At 40.7% G+C, this 18,081-nt stretch overlaps 1 protein-coding gene across 1 annotated transcript; it reads right to left on the reverse strand.

Annotated features, from left to right (window-relative positions):
• Nucleotides 1-235: 235 nt before the first annotated feature.
• Nucleotides 236-2,575, reverse strand: GPR135 (G protein-coupled receptor 135). The gene is given in 2 exon segments (XM_074290249.1): nt 236-895; nt 897-2,575. Coding segments are annotated over 2 exon segments (1,665 nt in total). The 5' UTR covers nt 2,325-2,575; the 3' UTR covers nt 236-658.
• Nucleotides 2,576-18,081: the final 15,506 nt, after the last annotated feature.

Raw genomic sequence — 18,081 nt, forward strand, 5'->3', positions numbered from 1 at the left:
GACCAGGCAGGACTATTTCTCCCAATAAATCCATGAGAGAAACAGCATCGGTAGTTCCTTATACGCTCTCCCCAAAACCCTTAAGTTGCATTTACTATAAATTGGTGGATTCTGATTGTCAATTTTGTTAATATAGGTCATTTAAAGGGCAATCTTAATACAAGTTAATCAAAAGTAACTAGTGTTCCACCCCATAGCTAGATACATTTTGTGCATTTGAATAAACACCAATAACCTCTTCCAAAGACAATGTATTTTTGTTTTTCACAGTGTGATTCCTATACATATGGGCTTTAGGTGGTCTGATATTTGGTTTTTGATCTTTTTTTGGCACTTACAATTCACAATATTCAGTCACATTGGTTTAGTTTTTTGCAATTTACATCAGTCTCAGCACTTTTGCAAAAACATAATTTTTGTGGGGATTGGGTTTGTGTGTGTGTGTGTGTGTGTGTGTGTGTGTGTGTGTGTGTGTGTGTGTGTGTTAATCAGGTTTTCTGGAAATGGCAAGCCCTGTTCCCCTCTTGTTAATCTCAGTATAAAATGTTTGGTTCTCAGAAACTCCAGTGATCCTCAGTGGAATTGCCTTAGCCCTAAAATGTAAAGGACAGAATACTCCTGTGGTACTACTTGGCTCTATCCATGAACACAGTCCATTTTAGAGACTAGTGTCCGCTGTTTTGCGCTGCATGGCTATTTCTGACGCCGTCTCTGGTAGACCATCTCTGCAGAAGAGTAGGGCTGGATTTCTACAAGCCCACATGGCCACATCCCTTCCTCCTTCACCATTAGTAGAACTGCAAGAGGATGCCCTGCTGCACCGGCCGAGCCTGTGCGCGTAGCGTTCTCTGAGACGGTTCGCCACGTTGCTGGCCTCCAGATGTCTGGTGTGACTGACTGGACAAGCAGGCAGCTACGTTTCTAGTCCTGTAGCCCTCCTCCCTTTTGTGCCTCAGCAGCACGGAAATGTTGGGATTGCGGATGGCGTAGATGAGAGGATTGATGGCTCCATTTGCCCAAGCCATCCACAGGGCCACGATGTTCAGGACGGGGTGGACCGGGGGTGTCTGGGCGCCCGCAGCGCCGGCTGCCGCTGTGAACAGTACCAGGAGGCAGTACGGTCCCCAGCAGAAAATAATGAAAACGATCATGATGAGCACAGTGGTGGCGGTGCGCGTCTCCCTGTAGAAGCGCAACAGGTGCGCGTAGGTTGTCACCGGCCGCACCCTAATTTCCGACAACTTCACGGTCTTGCAAATCTGGTAGAGACAGAAACACATGATCCCAAAGGGAAACAGGTAGCAGGTGACAATCAGCCAGATGTTGTAGGTGGGACCCAGGCGGGAGGGGCCTGGATAGGAGAGGTAGAGGCAGCGGTGGAAGCTCTGCTTGGGTCCCACTAGCGCATCATCGTCCCAGTCCCCCTCGGAACTTCCTAGGAGATCCCAGGGGAAGGAAAGGCCCACTGCCACGAGCCAAACGGCGGTCAAGAGCAGCAGGGCCCTGCGCCAGCCCATCTTTTCCCTGGGATGTCTCACGATGGCGTTGTAACGGTCCAGGGAAATGAGGGTCATGGTCAAGGTGGACACGATCCCGAAGCAGGAGCCGAAGAAGCGGCTGGCGGCGCAGAAGCGCCGCCAGGGGCGCGCGGCCGGGGGCCCGTCGAAGCCGGCGGCGTGGCGAGTGAAGAGGGCCAGGAAGGCGGCGGGCAGGCAGAGCAGGGCGGTGAGCAGATCAGAGAGGGACAGCGACAGGATGAAGGCGTTGGTCACGGTTCGGAGCTGTCGGTGCTTCACGATCACCCCCATCACGGCGCAGTTGCCCAGGCTGGAGAGCAGGAAGATGAGCAGCAGCACCAGCGCCTGCGCCGCCACGGCCGCCCAGGGCTCCAGCGGCAGCCGCTTCGCCCCGGCCGCCGCCGCCGCCGCCGCCGGGACGGGATCCTCGCTGGGGATGCTGCCGAGGCTGGGGATGCTGCTGCTGCTGGGGATGCTGCTCCCCGGCCCAGCCTTCTCCCCCCCAGCAAGGCCGCTGCCGCTGCCGCTGCCGCCGCCATCCCGGCTCCCCCGCGCCTCGGCCACCGCGGCCGCCACGGTGGTGAAGGAGATCACGGCCGCGTGGAAGCTCGCGACCCGCACAGGGCTGGACGAGGAGCCCGAGGCCAGGGCAGCCTCTGGGCGCAGGCTGCCCCCGCCGCGGGCGGCGCCCAGGCTCGTCAGGTTGCTCATCTGGGCGATCTTGGAGGCGGAGGGAGGGGGCGGCGTGGGCGTGGAATAGGGCGGCGGCGGCTCCTCCTCCATGGGGCTCTGAGAAGACCGGACCATTCATGCCTCAGCTCGGCCGGTGCCGAGGCTGCCCCTCTGAAACCCGGGGGGAGAGGGAGAGGACGCCCCCCGGCCTACGGGATAGGCAGAGGAGGGGGGAGAAGAGGAGGAGCCACGGCCCCACTGCCCATCGCCCCAGGGCTGCCGCCACTGGGGCTCTCGGAGCAGGTGACTGCAGCGACTCAGTCAGTTGCCATACCAACCGGGTGTTTACGCACAACCGGGCTGGGAAGCGCTTTCTCCTGTTCCTTGACACACCCACTACTCCCTACCGGACTGCCGGTCTGAGGGAGCCGAGATACGCGGCTGGGGGACTGATGATAGATGGGTGGCCTGCCCCGATTTCCCTGCGATTGCTCCTGCTTCCACACCGCTTAGGGAGAAAAGTATATTGTCTTAAAACTCTGTGGGCTCTTAACTACACATTTGCTGCACTGAATTGAGTCTGACCAGTATCTACAAGCCTTCTTTCATTCCGTGGGATCGGACTGGCAAATTTGATTCATTCAATTTAGTGCCCAAAGTGCAGCCAGTAGTGGAAAGGTTGGCCTGGGAATCTTATGTTATTGGAAGGATAGAATAAGGTTTTGTCCTTAAAAATGTGAATATAATATTAATTGACTCAAAAAATGATTATGAAAGACTTTGAGTGTATCCTTCAATGGAATGTAAGCTCTTTGAGCGCAGGACCATCTTTTCATTCTGTCTTTACAGCTTCTGTGCCTTAGCACATTGCCCAATAATTTAAAAGAAATTTTTGTTGGCTGTGCTGCTGCTGCTGCTGCTGCAAAAAGAAATTATTTTCCCTATTTAACAAGGATCTCTTTTCACTCTTTACCTTCCCTCCCCTTAAGAAAGAAAAAAGAAAACTAAAACCCTTTTTTAAACAAATATGTATTATCAAGCAACATAAATTTCCCACATTAGTCATATTCACACATGTATGTCTTATTCTGCATTACTTTTACAATCCAATACTTTTCTCTCAGGAGGTAGGTGACATTTTTAATTATGGACTCTCTGGAATTGGTTATTTCATTGATCAATCTTAAGTCATTTAAAAATGTTTCTGCTCACTTCACTCTGTATCAGTTCATATAAGTCTTCCCAAACTGCTCTGAAATCATCTATTTCATCATTTTAAAACTATATGAAATGTTTATTTTAAAAATTAATATTATTATTCATTTTTTTCCTTTTAAATGTTGAGTTTCAGATTCTCTTCTTTTCTTCCACAGCCCCCCCCACCACAGAGAAAAATAAGATATCAATTATATGTGTGAATTCATGCAAAACATATCTCCATAATAGCTATATCACCAAAAAAGTAAAAACAAAAAATCCATAAAATTATATTTCAGTTTGAGTTAATCACTTTTCTCTTTGGAAGTGAGTAGCATTTTTTTCCTCATAAGTCCTTTATAATTATCACTTGTCACTGTATGGAGGCAATAAAAGCACACCCCCTTCCTAGACTTGCTGCAAGAATAAAATGAAATAATATTTGTAAAGAGCTTTGCAAATTCAGAAAATCATATAAATGTTATTAGCTCACATATATTGTTTAAAGAGTCAAGTGGCCAAATGAACTCCATCTTCTTCAATATTTCTGGTTTATTTATGGAATGATGTTTTTATAAACAAATTCTGAAGCAAATGTACTTGATATCACTACTTTTAAAAATATAAAACATTCACCTGTTAGTTTTTTAATCCTTAGTTTTTCTTTCCAGCCTCAGTGAACTCTAGGTTTTAATATGCCTTACCTCTAAGATTATCTTTCATTTAGGCTGTATATGTAGATATTTGTATATGTCTATGGCATACATGTATGTATATATTCCACATAAATGAGTGTTTTATATATATATATATGTATATATACACATACACACATACATGAAAAGGTATACACATGTATCTATAACACACACAATACACATGTGCATGTAAGCATGTATATGAGGCTGCTAGTGGTTCAATGTCTAGAGCACAGGATCTGAGTCAGGAAAACCTGAATTTCAAATGCAGTCTCAGACACTTCCTAGCTGTGTGACCTGAGCCAGTCACTTAACCTCTGGTTGCCTGACAAAAGGTCTACTGGATCCATTGGAGAAGGCAATGACAATCTGCTCTGCTCAACTGTTTGACCAGAAAATGCCATGTATAGTTGATCCACGGGTTCATGAAGAGTTGAACATGACTGAATAAAAAAAAAGTGCATGTATTGGCTCTTTTCAACAATGAGATGATCCAGACCAGTTCCAAAGATCTTGTGATGAAGAGAGTCATCTACACCCAAAAAGGACTGTGGGAGCTGAGTGTGGATCACAATAAAGCATTTTCATTCTTTTTGTTGTTGTTTGCTTGCATTTTATTTTATTTCTTACTTTTTCCCTTTTTGATTTGATTTTTCTTGTGCAGTATGATAATTGTACAAATATGTATACATATATTGGATTTAACATATATTATTTAAACATGTTTTAACATATATTGGATTATTTGACATCTGTTGGAGAGGGTAGGGAAAAGGGGAGGGATTTGGAACACAAGGTTTTTCAAGTATTAATGTTGAAAAATTATCAGGGGTGGAGCCAAGATGGCAGAGAAGATCCATGCCAATTTGTAAGCTCCCTTCTTCCCTCAATACCAACTAGTTAAATTAGCCTCAAAAATAACGTTGGACTGATAAAAACCACAAGGATTAGAAGCACAACTTACCAGCCAAAGAGATTCTGGAATTTTGACAGAAAAGGTCAGTTCCGAGGGGAGGAAAAAAAAGATCAGCACAGATAGTGTTGGACTGGGGCTAGCACACTGTGCCAAATGGGCTGGGGAGAACTCTGGGATCAGAGAAGCCACTGAGATAGAAGAATCTGGCATAGGCTGATAGCTCTACTCTGCTTTTAAAAATAGCAGATCAGAAAAGAGATCAAAGCCACATTAAAGCAACAGCCAAATAATATAATCATCCCAAACCAGAAGTGACCTAACAGATCTCAGCACAGTTGTGCAGCCTCCTGCTGCTGTCCAGGGCTTTTCCTTGGGGCAGTTAAGAACCTGAACAGAGGGGGACACAGCTCAGGGCAGCCTCTAATCCACATAGTGCAGGGCTCAGCCTGAGGCAATGGAATTCTCCCTGCAGCGAAACTCCAGCAGCAGGGCAACTCCCATAATAGCAGAACCTTCTCAGCAGGGACTGTGCTTTCCTGGCAGACACTTCTGGTTTGAGCTCAGGGGCTTTTTACCTCAGCTGCTAATATCCACGGTCCCACGGGAGGCTTTGGCTTTTACTGTTCAGCCTCTAGTCTCAGGGCAGTTGCTAGGTCACACAGCAGGGTCCTTCACTGGGCATTCCTCACAATGCAGCCATACTAACCATCTCTAAGTCACTTCTGGGGGGGAGGGGAACTCTCTCCCAGAGCTCTCTCTTAGTCCAGACACAGGATAGCGGCAATCTATCCCCATCTGGGAGAAAGCTGATAAATTTCCTACCCAAAGGACAGACCCCACACAGATTTTTAACAATGAGTAAGAAGCTGAAGAGAATGATTGACACATTCTATACAGAGAAAGAGTGGGTATCCAACCCTGAGGAGGCTAACAGCAGAGAATCTCCAGATAATACCATAAAGGGGAATGATACCTGCCCCCTATCATATAACTCTCTCCTAGAAGAGACTATTAAAAAGTTAAGAGAGTTTGAAGAAAAATGGGGAAAGGAAAGAGAAGCTATGATAGAGAATAACAATGTCCTGAAATTTGAGTTGGAAAAGATAAAGAATTCAGAGGAGGTGCAGGGAAACAAAATTTGTGAATTAGATAAAAGGTTAAAAAATCACAGGAAAGTAGGATTTCTGAATTGGAAAAAGAAAATAATTCACTAAAAAAAATTAGTGAAATGGAAAAAAAATCAACAGAGCAAAATAATTCATTTAAAAACTCAATTGGACATATACAAAAAGAACTAAAAAATATGAATGAAGAAAATAACTCATTAAAAATCAGGACTGAACAAATAGAAATGAATGATTCATTGAGAAACCAAGGATCAGTCAAACAAAACAAAGCAAAAAAAAATTAATTAAAAAAAAATGAAAAGCTGGAGAATAACGTCAAATACTTACTGGGAAAATGTATAGACCTGGAAAATAGATCTAGATCATTGGACTTTCCAAAAACTATGATGAAAAAAAGAGCCTGGATTCTATTTTACAGGAAATCATCAAAGAGAACTGTCCAGACATAATAGAAACAGAAGGGAAAATAGGCGTTGAAAAAATGATTGAACACCTTCTGAAAAAGACCCTTAAAAAAGAACTCCATGGAACATTGTGGCTAAGCTGCAGAACTACCAAACTAAGGAAAAAATATTGCAAGCAGCCAGGAAAAAAACAATTCAAATATCAAGGTGCCACAATAAGGGTCACCCAAGATCTGGCTGCTGCCACATTAAAGGATCAAAGGGCCTGGAACCTGATATTCCAAAAGGCAAAAGAACAAGGATTGCAACCAAGAATAAACTATCCAGCTAAGTTTAGCATTTTCTTCCATGGAAGAAGATGGTCATTTAATGAAACAGAGGAATTCCATTTGTTTCTAAGAAAAAACCAGACTTAAACAAAAAAAATTTGATCTACATCCACAAGACTGAAGAGAAGCAGAAAAAGGTAAAAATAACTCTTGAGAATTGTATCTCTGTTGTGGATATACAGAAAGTCCACATGGATAATTTGATTGATATAATATAAAAAAGGGAAGTAGTAAAGGGAAGGGGATAGTATCAGAAAAAGGGAAAGGAGAGATAAAAAGAGGGAAACTACATCCCAGGAAGAGGCAAAGAAAATCTACCACATCTGAGGGAATTTAGAGAGGGGGAGAAACATTGTGTGAATCTTACTCTCATCAGAGTAGGCTCAAAGAGTAAATAATTGACATATTTGTTTTTCAGAGAATTCTCTCTCACCTCATTAAAAGGGGGGAGAGGAAAAGGGAAAAGGAAAAGGGGAATAAGGGAAGGGTACAAGAAAGGGGAAGGGACTTAAAAGGAGGGGGGAGGGATACTAAAAAGGGAAGGCTGCGTGACACAAGTGGGGACCATAAATTTGATACTGGGGAAGGGGTTCAGGAGGGACAAAGGGAAAAATGCATAATCAGGGGATAATATGATGGAAGGAAGTTCAGAATTAGTAATTTTAACTGTAAATGTGAATGGGATGAACTCTCCCATTAAACGGAGGCGGATAGCAGACTGGATCAAAAGTCAGAACCCTACAATATGTTGTTTACGGGAAACACAGTTAAAGTAGGGAGATACATACAGAGTAAAGGTAAAAGGTTGGAGCAGAATCTATTATGCTTCTGGTGAAGCCAAAAAAGCAGGGGTTGCCATCCTTATCTCAGATCAAGCAAAAGCAAAAATTGATCTAATTAAAAGAGAAAAGGTAGCTAAAAGGTAGCATTGACAATGAAGCCATATCAATACTAAACATATATGCATCAAGTGGTATAGCATCTAATTTCCTAAAGGAAAAGTTAAGAGAGTTGCAAGAAGAAATAGACAGCAAAACTATAATAGTGGGAGATCTCAACCTTGAACTCTCAGAATTAGATAAATCAAACCACAAAACAAATAAGAAAGAAATTAAAGAGGTAAATAGAACATTAGAAAAATTAGGTATGATAGATCTTTGGAGAAAACTGAATGGCGATAGAAAGGAATATACTTTCTTCTCAGCAGTTCATGGAACCTATACAAAAATTGACCATATATTAGGACATAAAAATCTCAAAATTAAATGCAGGAAGGCAGAAATAGTAAATGCTTTCTTCACAGATCACAATGCAATAAAAACTACATTCAACAAGAAGTTAGAGGTAAATAGACCAAAAAGTAATTTGAAACTAAACAATCTCATCTTAAAGAATGACTGGGTGAAGCAGCGAATTATAGAAAAATTAATAATTTCACCCAAGATAATGACAACGATAAGACATCATACCAAAATTTCTGAGATGCAGCTAAAGCTGTAATAAGGGGAAATTTTATAGCTTTAGAGGCTTATGTGAATAAAACAGATAAAGAGAAGATTAATGAATTGGGCCTGCAACTTAAAAAGCTAGAAAAAGACCAAATTAAAACCCCCCAACCAAAAACTAAACTTGAAATTCTAAAATTAAAAGGAGAAATCAATAATATTGAAAATAAAGTAACTATTAAATTAATAAATAAAACCAAAAGTTGGTTTTATGAAAAAGACAATAAAATAAATAAACCTTTGGTAAATCTGATCAGAAAAAGGAAAGAGGAAAATCAAATTTAGTCTTAAAAATGAAAAGGGGGATCTTTCCACCAATGAAAAGGAAATGAGAGCAATAATGAGTTACTTTGCCCAACTTTATGACAATAAATTTGATAGCTTAAGTGAAATGGATGACTACCTCCAAAAATATAGGCTTCCTAGATTGACAGAGGAGGAGATAAACTGCTTTAATAGTCCCATTTCAGAAAAAGAAATAAAACAAGCTATAAATCAACTCCCCAGGAAAAATCCCCAGGACCAGATGGATTTACATGTGAATTCTACAAAACATTTAAAGAACAATTAGCTCCAATGTTATATAAACTATTTGAAAAAATATGGGATGAAGGAGTCCTACCAAACTCCTTTTATGACACAGACCTGGTACTGATACCTAAACCAGGTAGGTTGAAAACAGAGAAAGAAAACTATAGACCAATCTCCTTAATGAATATTGATGCTAAAATCTTAAATAAGATATTAGCAAAAAGACTTCAGAAAATCATCCCCAGGATAATACACTATGATCAAATGGGATTTATACCAGGAATGCAGGGCTGATTTAATATTAGGAAAACTATTAGTATAACTGACCATATTAATAATCAAATTAATAAAAACCATATGATCATCTCAATAGATGCAGAAAAAGCATTTGATAAAATACAACATCCATTCCTACTAATAACACTTGAGATTATAGGAATAAATGGACTATTCTTTAAAATTGTCAGGAGCATATATTTAAGACCGTCAGTAAGCATCATATGTAATGGAGATAAGCTGAAACTTTTCCCAGTAAGATCAGGAGTGAAACAAGGTTGCCCACTATTACCATTACTATTCAATATTGTATTAGAAATGCTAGCCTTAGCAATAAGAATCGAGAAAGAGATTAAGGGAATAAGATTAGATAATGAGGAAATCAAACTGTCACTCTTTGCAGATGATATGATGGTATACTTAGAGAACCCCAGAAATTCTAATAAAAAGTTATTAGAAATAATTCACAACTTTGGCAAAGTTTCTGGATACAAAATAAATCCACATAAATCCTCAGCATTTTTAAACATCACCAACAAAATGCAACAGCAAGAGATACAAAGAGAAATTCCATTCAAAACATATGTAGAGAGTATAAGATATTTGGGAATCCATCTACCAAAAAATAGTCAGGAATTATATGAGCAAAATCACAAAACACTTGCCACAAAAATAAAGTCAGATTTAAATAATTGGAAAGAGATTGAGTGCTCTTGGATAGGCCGAGCAAATATAATAAAGATGACAATACTCCCAAAACTAATCTATTTATTTAGTGCTATACCAATCAGACTCCCAAGAAACTATTTTAATGACCTAGAAAAAAAAAACGACAAAATTCATATGGAAGAATAAAAGGTCGAGAATTTCAAGGGAATTAATGAAAAAAAAAAAGTCAGATGAAGGTGGTCTAGCTGTACCTGCTCTAAAGTTATATTATAAAGCAGCAGTCACATTGGGCTTATATCCCAAAGAAATACTGAGGAGGGGAAAGGGACCTGTATGTGCCAAAATGTGTGTGGCAGCCCTTTTCATAGTGGCTAGAAACTGGAAGATGAATGGATGTCCATCAATTGGAGAATGGTTGGGTAAATTATGGTATATGAAGATTATGGAATGTTATTGCTCTATAAGAAATGACCAGCAGCAGGAATACAGAGAGGCTTGGAGAGACTTACATCAACTGATGCTGAGTGAAATGAATAGAACCAGAAGATCGCAGTACACTTCAATGCTGTATGAAGATGTATTCTGATGGAAGTGGATATCTTCAACATAAAGAAGATTCAACTCACTTCCAGTTGATCAATGATGGACAGAAACAACTACACCCAGAGAAGGAACACTGGGAAGTGAATGTAAATTGTTAGCATTGTTAGCATTACTGTCTATCTACCCAGGTTACTTACACGTTCGGAATCTAATACTTAACGTGCAACAAGAAAATGGTATTTACACACATATATTGTATCTAGGTTATATTGTAACACATGTAAAATGTATGGACTTGCCTGTCATCTAGGGGAGGGAGTAGAGGAAGGGGGGGATAATTTGGAAAAATGAACACAAGGGATAATGTTATTTAAAAAATTACTCATACATATATACTGTCAAAAATTATAATTATAAAACAAACAAAAAAATAGCAGCAGTCACCAAAACCATTTGGTATTGGCTAAGAAATAGATTAGTCGATCAGTGGAACAGATTAGGTACAAAGGACAAAAAAGGGTACAACTATAGCAATCTAGTGTTTGACAAACCCAAAGATACCAACATTTGAGATAAAAATTCATTATTTGAAGAAAACTGTTGGGAAAACTGGAAATTAGTATGGCAGAAATTAGATATGGACCCACACTTAACACCATATACCAAGATAAGATCAAAATGGGTTCATGATTTAGGCATAAAGAATGAGATCATAAATAGATTAGAGGAACAGAGAATAGTCTACCTCTCAGCCCTGTGGAGGAAGAAGGAATTTATGACCAGAGGAGAACTAGAGATCATTATTGATCACAAAATAGAAGATTTTGATTACATCAAATTAAAAAGCTTCTGTATGTTAGGATTACTAAGTGAGAACTGAGGTTGTCTGGACAGTGACAAGGTGAGAATTCAGGTTTTCTGGACAATTACAAGGTGAGAACTCAGGTTGACTTGATAGAGGGGGCAAGCTCATTGGCTGGGGTGGTTCTTCCCAGAAGCCCTTGCATTATCCCACGCCCATTCTCTGGGAGAATAAAAGAGAGGACTCTCAAAGAAAGAAGAAGACTCTCTGCATTACATCAGGCCTGACGGGGCTCTCTGCAGGAAGGGAAGTCACTTCTAAGGACAAGAGTTAACAGCAACTGCCTGGAGACAACGGTTCACTACAGGAAGAAGAATCTGTCTTAAAGATTTGAGTAGACACAGCAGATCTCTTCCCAGAGAGCGATCCGGCAGCTTCTAGAGACGACAGCTCGTTACAATTGGCGTCCACACGTGGGGCAAGGACTTTTGCTTATCCTGACAAGAGGAGCTAGACCAGACCTTCGCAATTTGGCGCCCGAACAGGGACAGACACAGTCCTGATTCCAGTAGAAAAGCCTCCCATCCAGATCTCAGTCTCTCTGACCCAGAACCGTGAGTAAAGAGGAAACTTTGTTAAAGATTAAGTGAGTGTGCTAATAGATAAATAAGGAACTTAACTTGTTAAGGCCAAACCAGGAATCTCTTATAGTGAAATGGGGCAAACACCTTCTGTTCAAGGAAAATGTTTAGAGAGCATCATCAAGGTTATGAAAAGCCAAGGATTGATTATAATTTTAGAGGAGATTACTGAACTTTTAAGAACTGTGAAGGTCATATGTCCTTCTTTTTCTCTGGAAGAAGAATTGGATCCAGATAAGTGGAAATTAGTAGGAGAGCAATTAGGTGAACAGTACAATTACCTTTGTGACATTTTACCCTTTGGTTCCAGACCAAACTCAGTTTCCAAAGATACAATTCATACCTATAATTTAATCCAAATGGCTTTAAAAAATGTTATTCTAAAGGAAGAGATGAAGGAGCAAAATGGGGAGGTGTCAACTAAACTAGGTGAAAAGGATGAATCAGATAACAATGAAGTTAAGTACAATTCTGAGCAACAGCAACAGGAGCACCTCCAATCTCCTCCCTCAATTAACCCTTCAGAGATGGAGGAAGAAAGAGGGGAAGAGGCAGAAACACAAACAGAATTGCCTGTGAAGAAGCCTAAGCCTATGACAAGATTAGAAAAAGCATTGGTTAAAGCTAAGAGAGAAGGACAGGATATAAGTGATTTTATACATGCATATCCTGTGATTGAAAATACTGACTCTGTAGGTAAAAAAAGGAGAAGATATGCACCTTTAGATTTGAATAAAATTAAGGATTTGAAAAAAGGTTGTACCCTTTATGGGGCTACATCAGCTTATGTCAAAATGTTACTAGATGGTTTGTCTTATGAAGTCCTAACCCCGAATGATTGGAAATCCATAGCAAGGACATGTCTGGAACCTGGAGAAAATTTATTATGGCTTGCGGAATTTCATGAATTATGTAAAATTCAAGTCAGATGCAATTTGGAAATAGGAGTTAACACACAATTCACTTTTGAGCACTTAGCTGGTGAAGGTCAATATGGAGAGAATTCGGAACAGATTAATTATACCATGACAATATATGAACAAATTGCTAAGGCTGCAATAAAAGCTTGGGGTGTCCTTCCTGGACACAAAGATCGTGGAGAGGCTTTCACTAAAATACAGCAAGGTCCCAATGAACCTTTTGCAGATTTTGTGGGACGTTTGCAAACTGCTGTCAAAAGAACTATTGGAGAAAATGCAGCTACAGAAATAATGACCAGACATCTGGCTAAGGAAAATGCCAATGAGATTTGCAAAAGAATTATATGGGGATTAGACAAAGATGCTCCTTTAGAGGAGATCATAAGACGCTGTGCTACAGTGGGAACAAATGCTTTTTACACCCGGACAATGATGAATGTGGAAAGACAGGGTCCCTCATGGCAAGGGCCTTCTAGAGAAACTCGGCGATGTTTTCAATGTGGAAAAATTGGGCATCTAAGAGCTCAGTGTAGATATGGAGATACAGTGAGAAGACAGGGTGAGAGAAGACCTAAAACTCCATGTCCAAAATGTCACAAGGGCCTCCACTGGGCCTCCGAATGTAGATTGACACAGGGAAATGACAGGTGGGGCCCAGCTTCAGCCCCCCAAGTGGGGCATGATGGCAGCCGAGGTTACATCCAGAGAATTTTAAGACACGATCAATCAGCCAAAAGGCAATCAGATGGAAGAAAGGGATTGAAATTAGGAAAAATAGAGTTGTGTGCAGTAGAGACTACCGAGATACTCCCTGGAGAAGTGAAATCTGTTCCTGTTGAGCCTATGGATCCTTTGCCTCCAGGCACAGTAGGCTTGACCATTTCACCTTCTGAGAGTGCCTACAAAACAGTGTCCATCCATACACTGATGTGGGAGACTGGAGAACGTGTATCTAATATTCCAGTCACTAACACAGGCAGACAACGTGTGATTTATCAACCAGGAGAAGTAGTAGCATCAGGCTTATTGTTACGGACCCCTAATAAGCAACCTAGTGATAGTCGCCTAGATTTTGACTCCAATGAACAAAATCCAGGAATATATTGGACAGCAGCTGTGACAGCTGACCGACCTATGCTTACTATTTATATAAACGGAATACCATTTGAAGGATTGGTAGACACGGGTGCAGATCGTACAGTTATTAGAGGTGCCAATTGGCCCGGTCACTGGCCAAAGATTAAAGCAGACACCTATATGTCTGGGGTGGGAGGATCAATAGCAGCAGAAGTTAGTGCTAGGCCTTTGAGATGGGTATTTGAAGGAGAAACAGGAGCTTTTACTCCTTTTGTGGTTGAAAAAATCCCCATCAATCTGTGGGGAAGAGACATTTTACAGCAGATAGGATTACAAATAAGCACTTCGGCTTTTTAGGCAGGGCTGCTGTTGAAGGCCTACCTGCACTTTCACCAGTTCCTATTCAGTGGAAGACTGATTCACCAGTGTGGGTAGAACAGTGGCCCTTAAGAAGTGATAAAATTCAGGCCTTATTAGACATAGTGCAAGAACAACTTGACCAAGGACACTTGCGGCCTTCTCTAAGTCCTTGGAATTCCCCAGTATTTGTGGTGAAAAAGAAATCTGGAAAATGGAGGATGATAACTGATCTAAGAAGAGTAAATGAACAGATGGAAACTATGGGAACTCTTCAGCCTGGACTTCCATCTCCTACTCAGTTGCCAAGAGAATGGCCTCTATGGGTTATAGACATTAAGGATTGTTTCTATTCTATTCCTCTAGATAAGGAGGATATGAAAAGATTTGCTTTTTCAGTGCCTAGTGTTAATTTGGCTGAGCCTTATAAAAGATATGAATGGACAGTTTTGCCACAGGGAATGAAAAACAGCCCTACTATGTGCCAAATGTATGTTGCAGCTGCTCTTGCTCCAGTAAGAAAAGCCTTTCCAAAAGTAATATTGTTACATTATATGGATGATATTTTGGGATGTGCACCTGAGGAACAAATGTTAGAGGCATGTCTACAAAGGACCATGGAAACATTAAAGTACTACAAACTGCATATAGCTACAGAAAAAATTCAAAGACATGCTCCTTTTCAATATTTAGGATATGAAGTATATCCTAAGACACTCACAGTACAAAAGCTTTCTTTAAGAACAGAGAAGTTGAACACCTTAAATGACTTTCAAAAATTAATAGGAGATATCCAATGGATGCGTCCAGTGTTAGGCTTAACTACCAATCAACTACAACCTCTCTATGACATTTTAAGGGGAGACAGTGCTTTAAATTCACCACGCCAGCTTACAAAAGAAGCACAAAAGGCTTTGAGAGAAGTTGAACTGGCTTTATCCAATGTGGTTGAAAGAGTCACTCAAAAACCCTTGGAAATATCAGTTTTTGCTACAAAAGAGGCACCCACAGCAGTCCTTCATCAAGGAGACAGAGTGATTGAGTGGGTGAACCTCCCAGCACAACCAGAACAAAGCCTTACACCTTACCCAGTGCTTGTGGCTAGGATTTTATTAAAGGCTATTAAGAGAGTAACACAATTATCTGGAATAAGTCCTGAAAAAATATACACATTCTATACTAATGCACAGATTAATGTATGCTGTGAGACCATCCCAGAATGGCAAATTTTATTGGCCACCGCTCCAAATTTTGCACATGGATCTCCATTAAAGATTACCCGGCTACTACATAATTGGCGATGGATTTTTGAAGAAAAGGTTTCTAAGGTTCCTCTTAAAGGACCAACAATCTTTACAGATGCCTCCAAAGAAAATATTTGTGCCATATACTCTCATGATTTAACCATAAAGAGAGTAATCAGGACTCCTTTTCAATCCACTCAACAGAATGAATTATTTGCTATCATGCTAGCTCTTATTTATTACCCAGGAGACGTAAATATAATTACTGATTCAGCCTATTCAGTAGGTGTAGTACAAAGAATTGCCACAGCCCAAATAAAATTTGCAGCCTCCAATATTTATCAGCTCTTTAAGGAACTTCAAGAGCAAGTGAGAAAACATCCAGGCAAGATTTATATCTTGCATGTCCACTCACATAGTGGACTTCCAGGTCCCATTTTTGATGGAAATTCAAAGGCAGATAGCCTTCTAACCATGTTAGCCAGTAGTCCTTTATTTCAGGAAGCCCAAGAATCTCATTCTAAATATCATCAGGCTGCTCGAGCTTTACGTTTACAATTTGGAATCACAAGAGAGGAAGCTAGGAGCATAGTAAAAAGCTGTACAGCTTGTCTTCCTTTCCATGCTCCTACACTCCCTCCAGGGAAGAATCCTCGTGGTTTGAGACCCAATGAAATCTGGCAAATGGATGTGACCCATTATAAATCTTTTGGTCGTCTATCTTTTATTCATGTCGTGGTAGACACCTTTTCAGGATTCACATTTGCAATGCCAGCAGCAAAAGAGACAGCCCGAGTGGTCACTGAATTCCTTATACAAGCTTTTGCAATTATGGGTATGCCACAAGCAATAAAAACAGACAATGGACCTGCATATACGTCCAAACATTTTACACACTTTTGTGCACAGTATAAGATTTTACATACCACGGGCATACCCTTTAATCCTCAAGGGCAGGCAATAGTAGAGAGAAGAAACAGAGATATTAAGACACTCCTCCAAAAACAAAAGAAAGGGGGAGCCACAGGTAGCCCTAGGGAACTTCTAAATTTAGTTCTCTATACCATTAATTTTCTAATTTTTGACAAAGATGCACTGGCTCCGGCAGACAGGTTTTATAACCCACCAGAAGAGCAGTGTCCAGTGCGAGCATCTCCACTGTCCTTAGATAATCGCCAGGTGATGTGGAGAGATCCAGAAAGTGGTGAATGGAAGGGACCAGATAGGTTAACTGCCTGGGGGAGAGGGTTTGCTTGTATTTCTTCAGCAGGAGAAGGAATCAGATGGGTGCCAACGAGTCATATTCGCCTTGTCCATCAGAGAGAGACAGAAAAAGAGAAAGACCTCAAAATAAAGGAGAAGATCTAAGAAACATCTGACACTGAAAGAGCATGGATAATAAGAAGACTGTTAAAGAACTTTAAAACCAGCAGGAATCATTGGACTTCCTCACACAAGATGAGACTAATGGACAATGGACTTATGGACATTTATAAATTTTCAATTTATGATTATGTTATATACTTCTAGCATGTGTTATGTTACTATGTTACTATATGCTTATGTAATTTATGTAATTATCTGTAATACTTCCCATATTGATGGATTTATGTTTCAAGGTCATTTATGTAATTATCTGTAATACTTCCCATATTGATGGATTTATGTTTCAAGGTCATGACTGTCCTATGTTCTAAATCAAAAGAAAGGGGGAGATGTTAGGATTACTAAGTGAGAACTGAGGTTGTCTGGACAGTGACAAGGTGAGAATTCAGGTTTTCTGGACAATTACAAGGTGAGAACTCAGGTTGACTTGATAGAGGGGGCAAGCTCATTGGCTGGGGTGGTTCTTCCCAGAAGCCCTTGCATTATCCCACGCCCATTCTCTGGGAGAATAAAAGAGAGGACTCTCAAAGAAAGAAGAAGACTCTCTGCATTACATCAGGCCTGACGGGGCTCTCTGCAGGAAGGGAAGTCACTTCTAAGGACAAGAGTTAACAGCAACTGCCTGGAGACAACGGTTCACTACAGGAAGAAGAATCTGTCTTAAAGATTTGAGTAGACACAGCAGATCTCTTCCCAGAGAGCGATCCGGCAGCTTCTAGAGACGACAGCTCGCAACATCTGTACAAACAAAACTAATGCCAACAAGATTAGAAGGGAAGTAACAAATTGGGAAAATATTTTTACAAATAAAGATTCTGATAAAGGCCTCATTTCCAAAATATATAGAGAACTGACCCTTTTCCAAATGATAAATGGTCAAAGGATATGAACAGACAATTGTCAGATGATGAAATTGAAACTATATCCACTCATATGAAAGTGTTCCAAATCACTACTGATCAGAGAAATGCAAATTAAGACAACTGTGAGATACCACTACACACCTGTCAGATTGGCTAAGATGACAGCACAAATAATGATGAATGTTGGAGGGGATATGGGAAAACTGGAACAGTGATGCATTGTTCGTGGAGTTGTGAAAGAATCTGGCCTTTCTGGAGGGCAGTTTGGAACTATGCCCCAAAAGTTATTAAACTGTGCATACCCTTTGATCCAGCAGTGCTACTACTGGGCTTATATCTGAAAGAAATACTAAAGAAGGGAAAGGGACCTGTATGTGCCAAAATGTTTGTGGCAGTTCTTTTTGTAG

Source organism: Sminthopsis crassicaudata, chromosome 2 (genome assembly GCF_048593235.1).
Source record: "Sminthopsis crassicaudata isolate SCR6 chromosome 2, ASM4859323v1, whole genome shotgun sequence".
Lineage (NCBI taxonomy): Eukaryota > Metazoa > Chordata > Mammalia > Dasyuromorphia > Dasyuridae > Sminthopsis > Sminthopsis crassicaudata.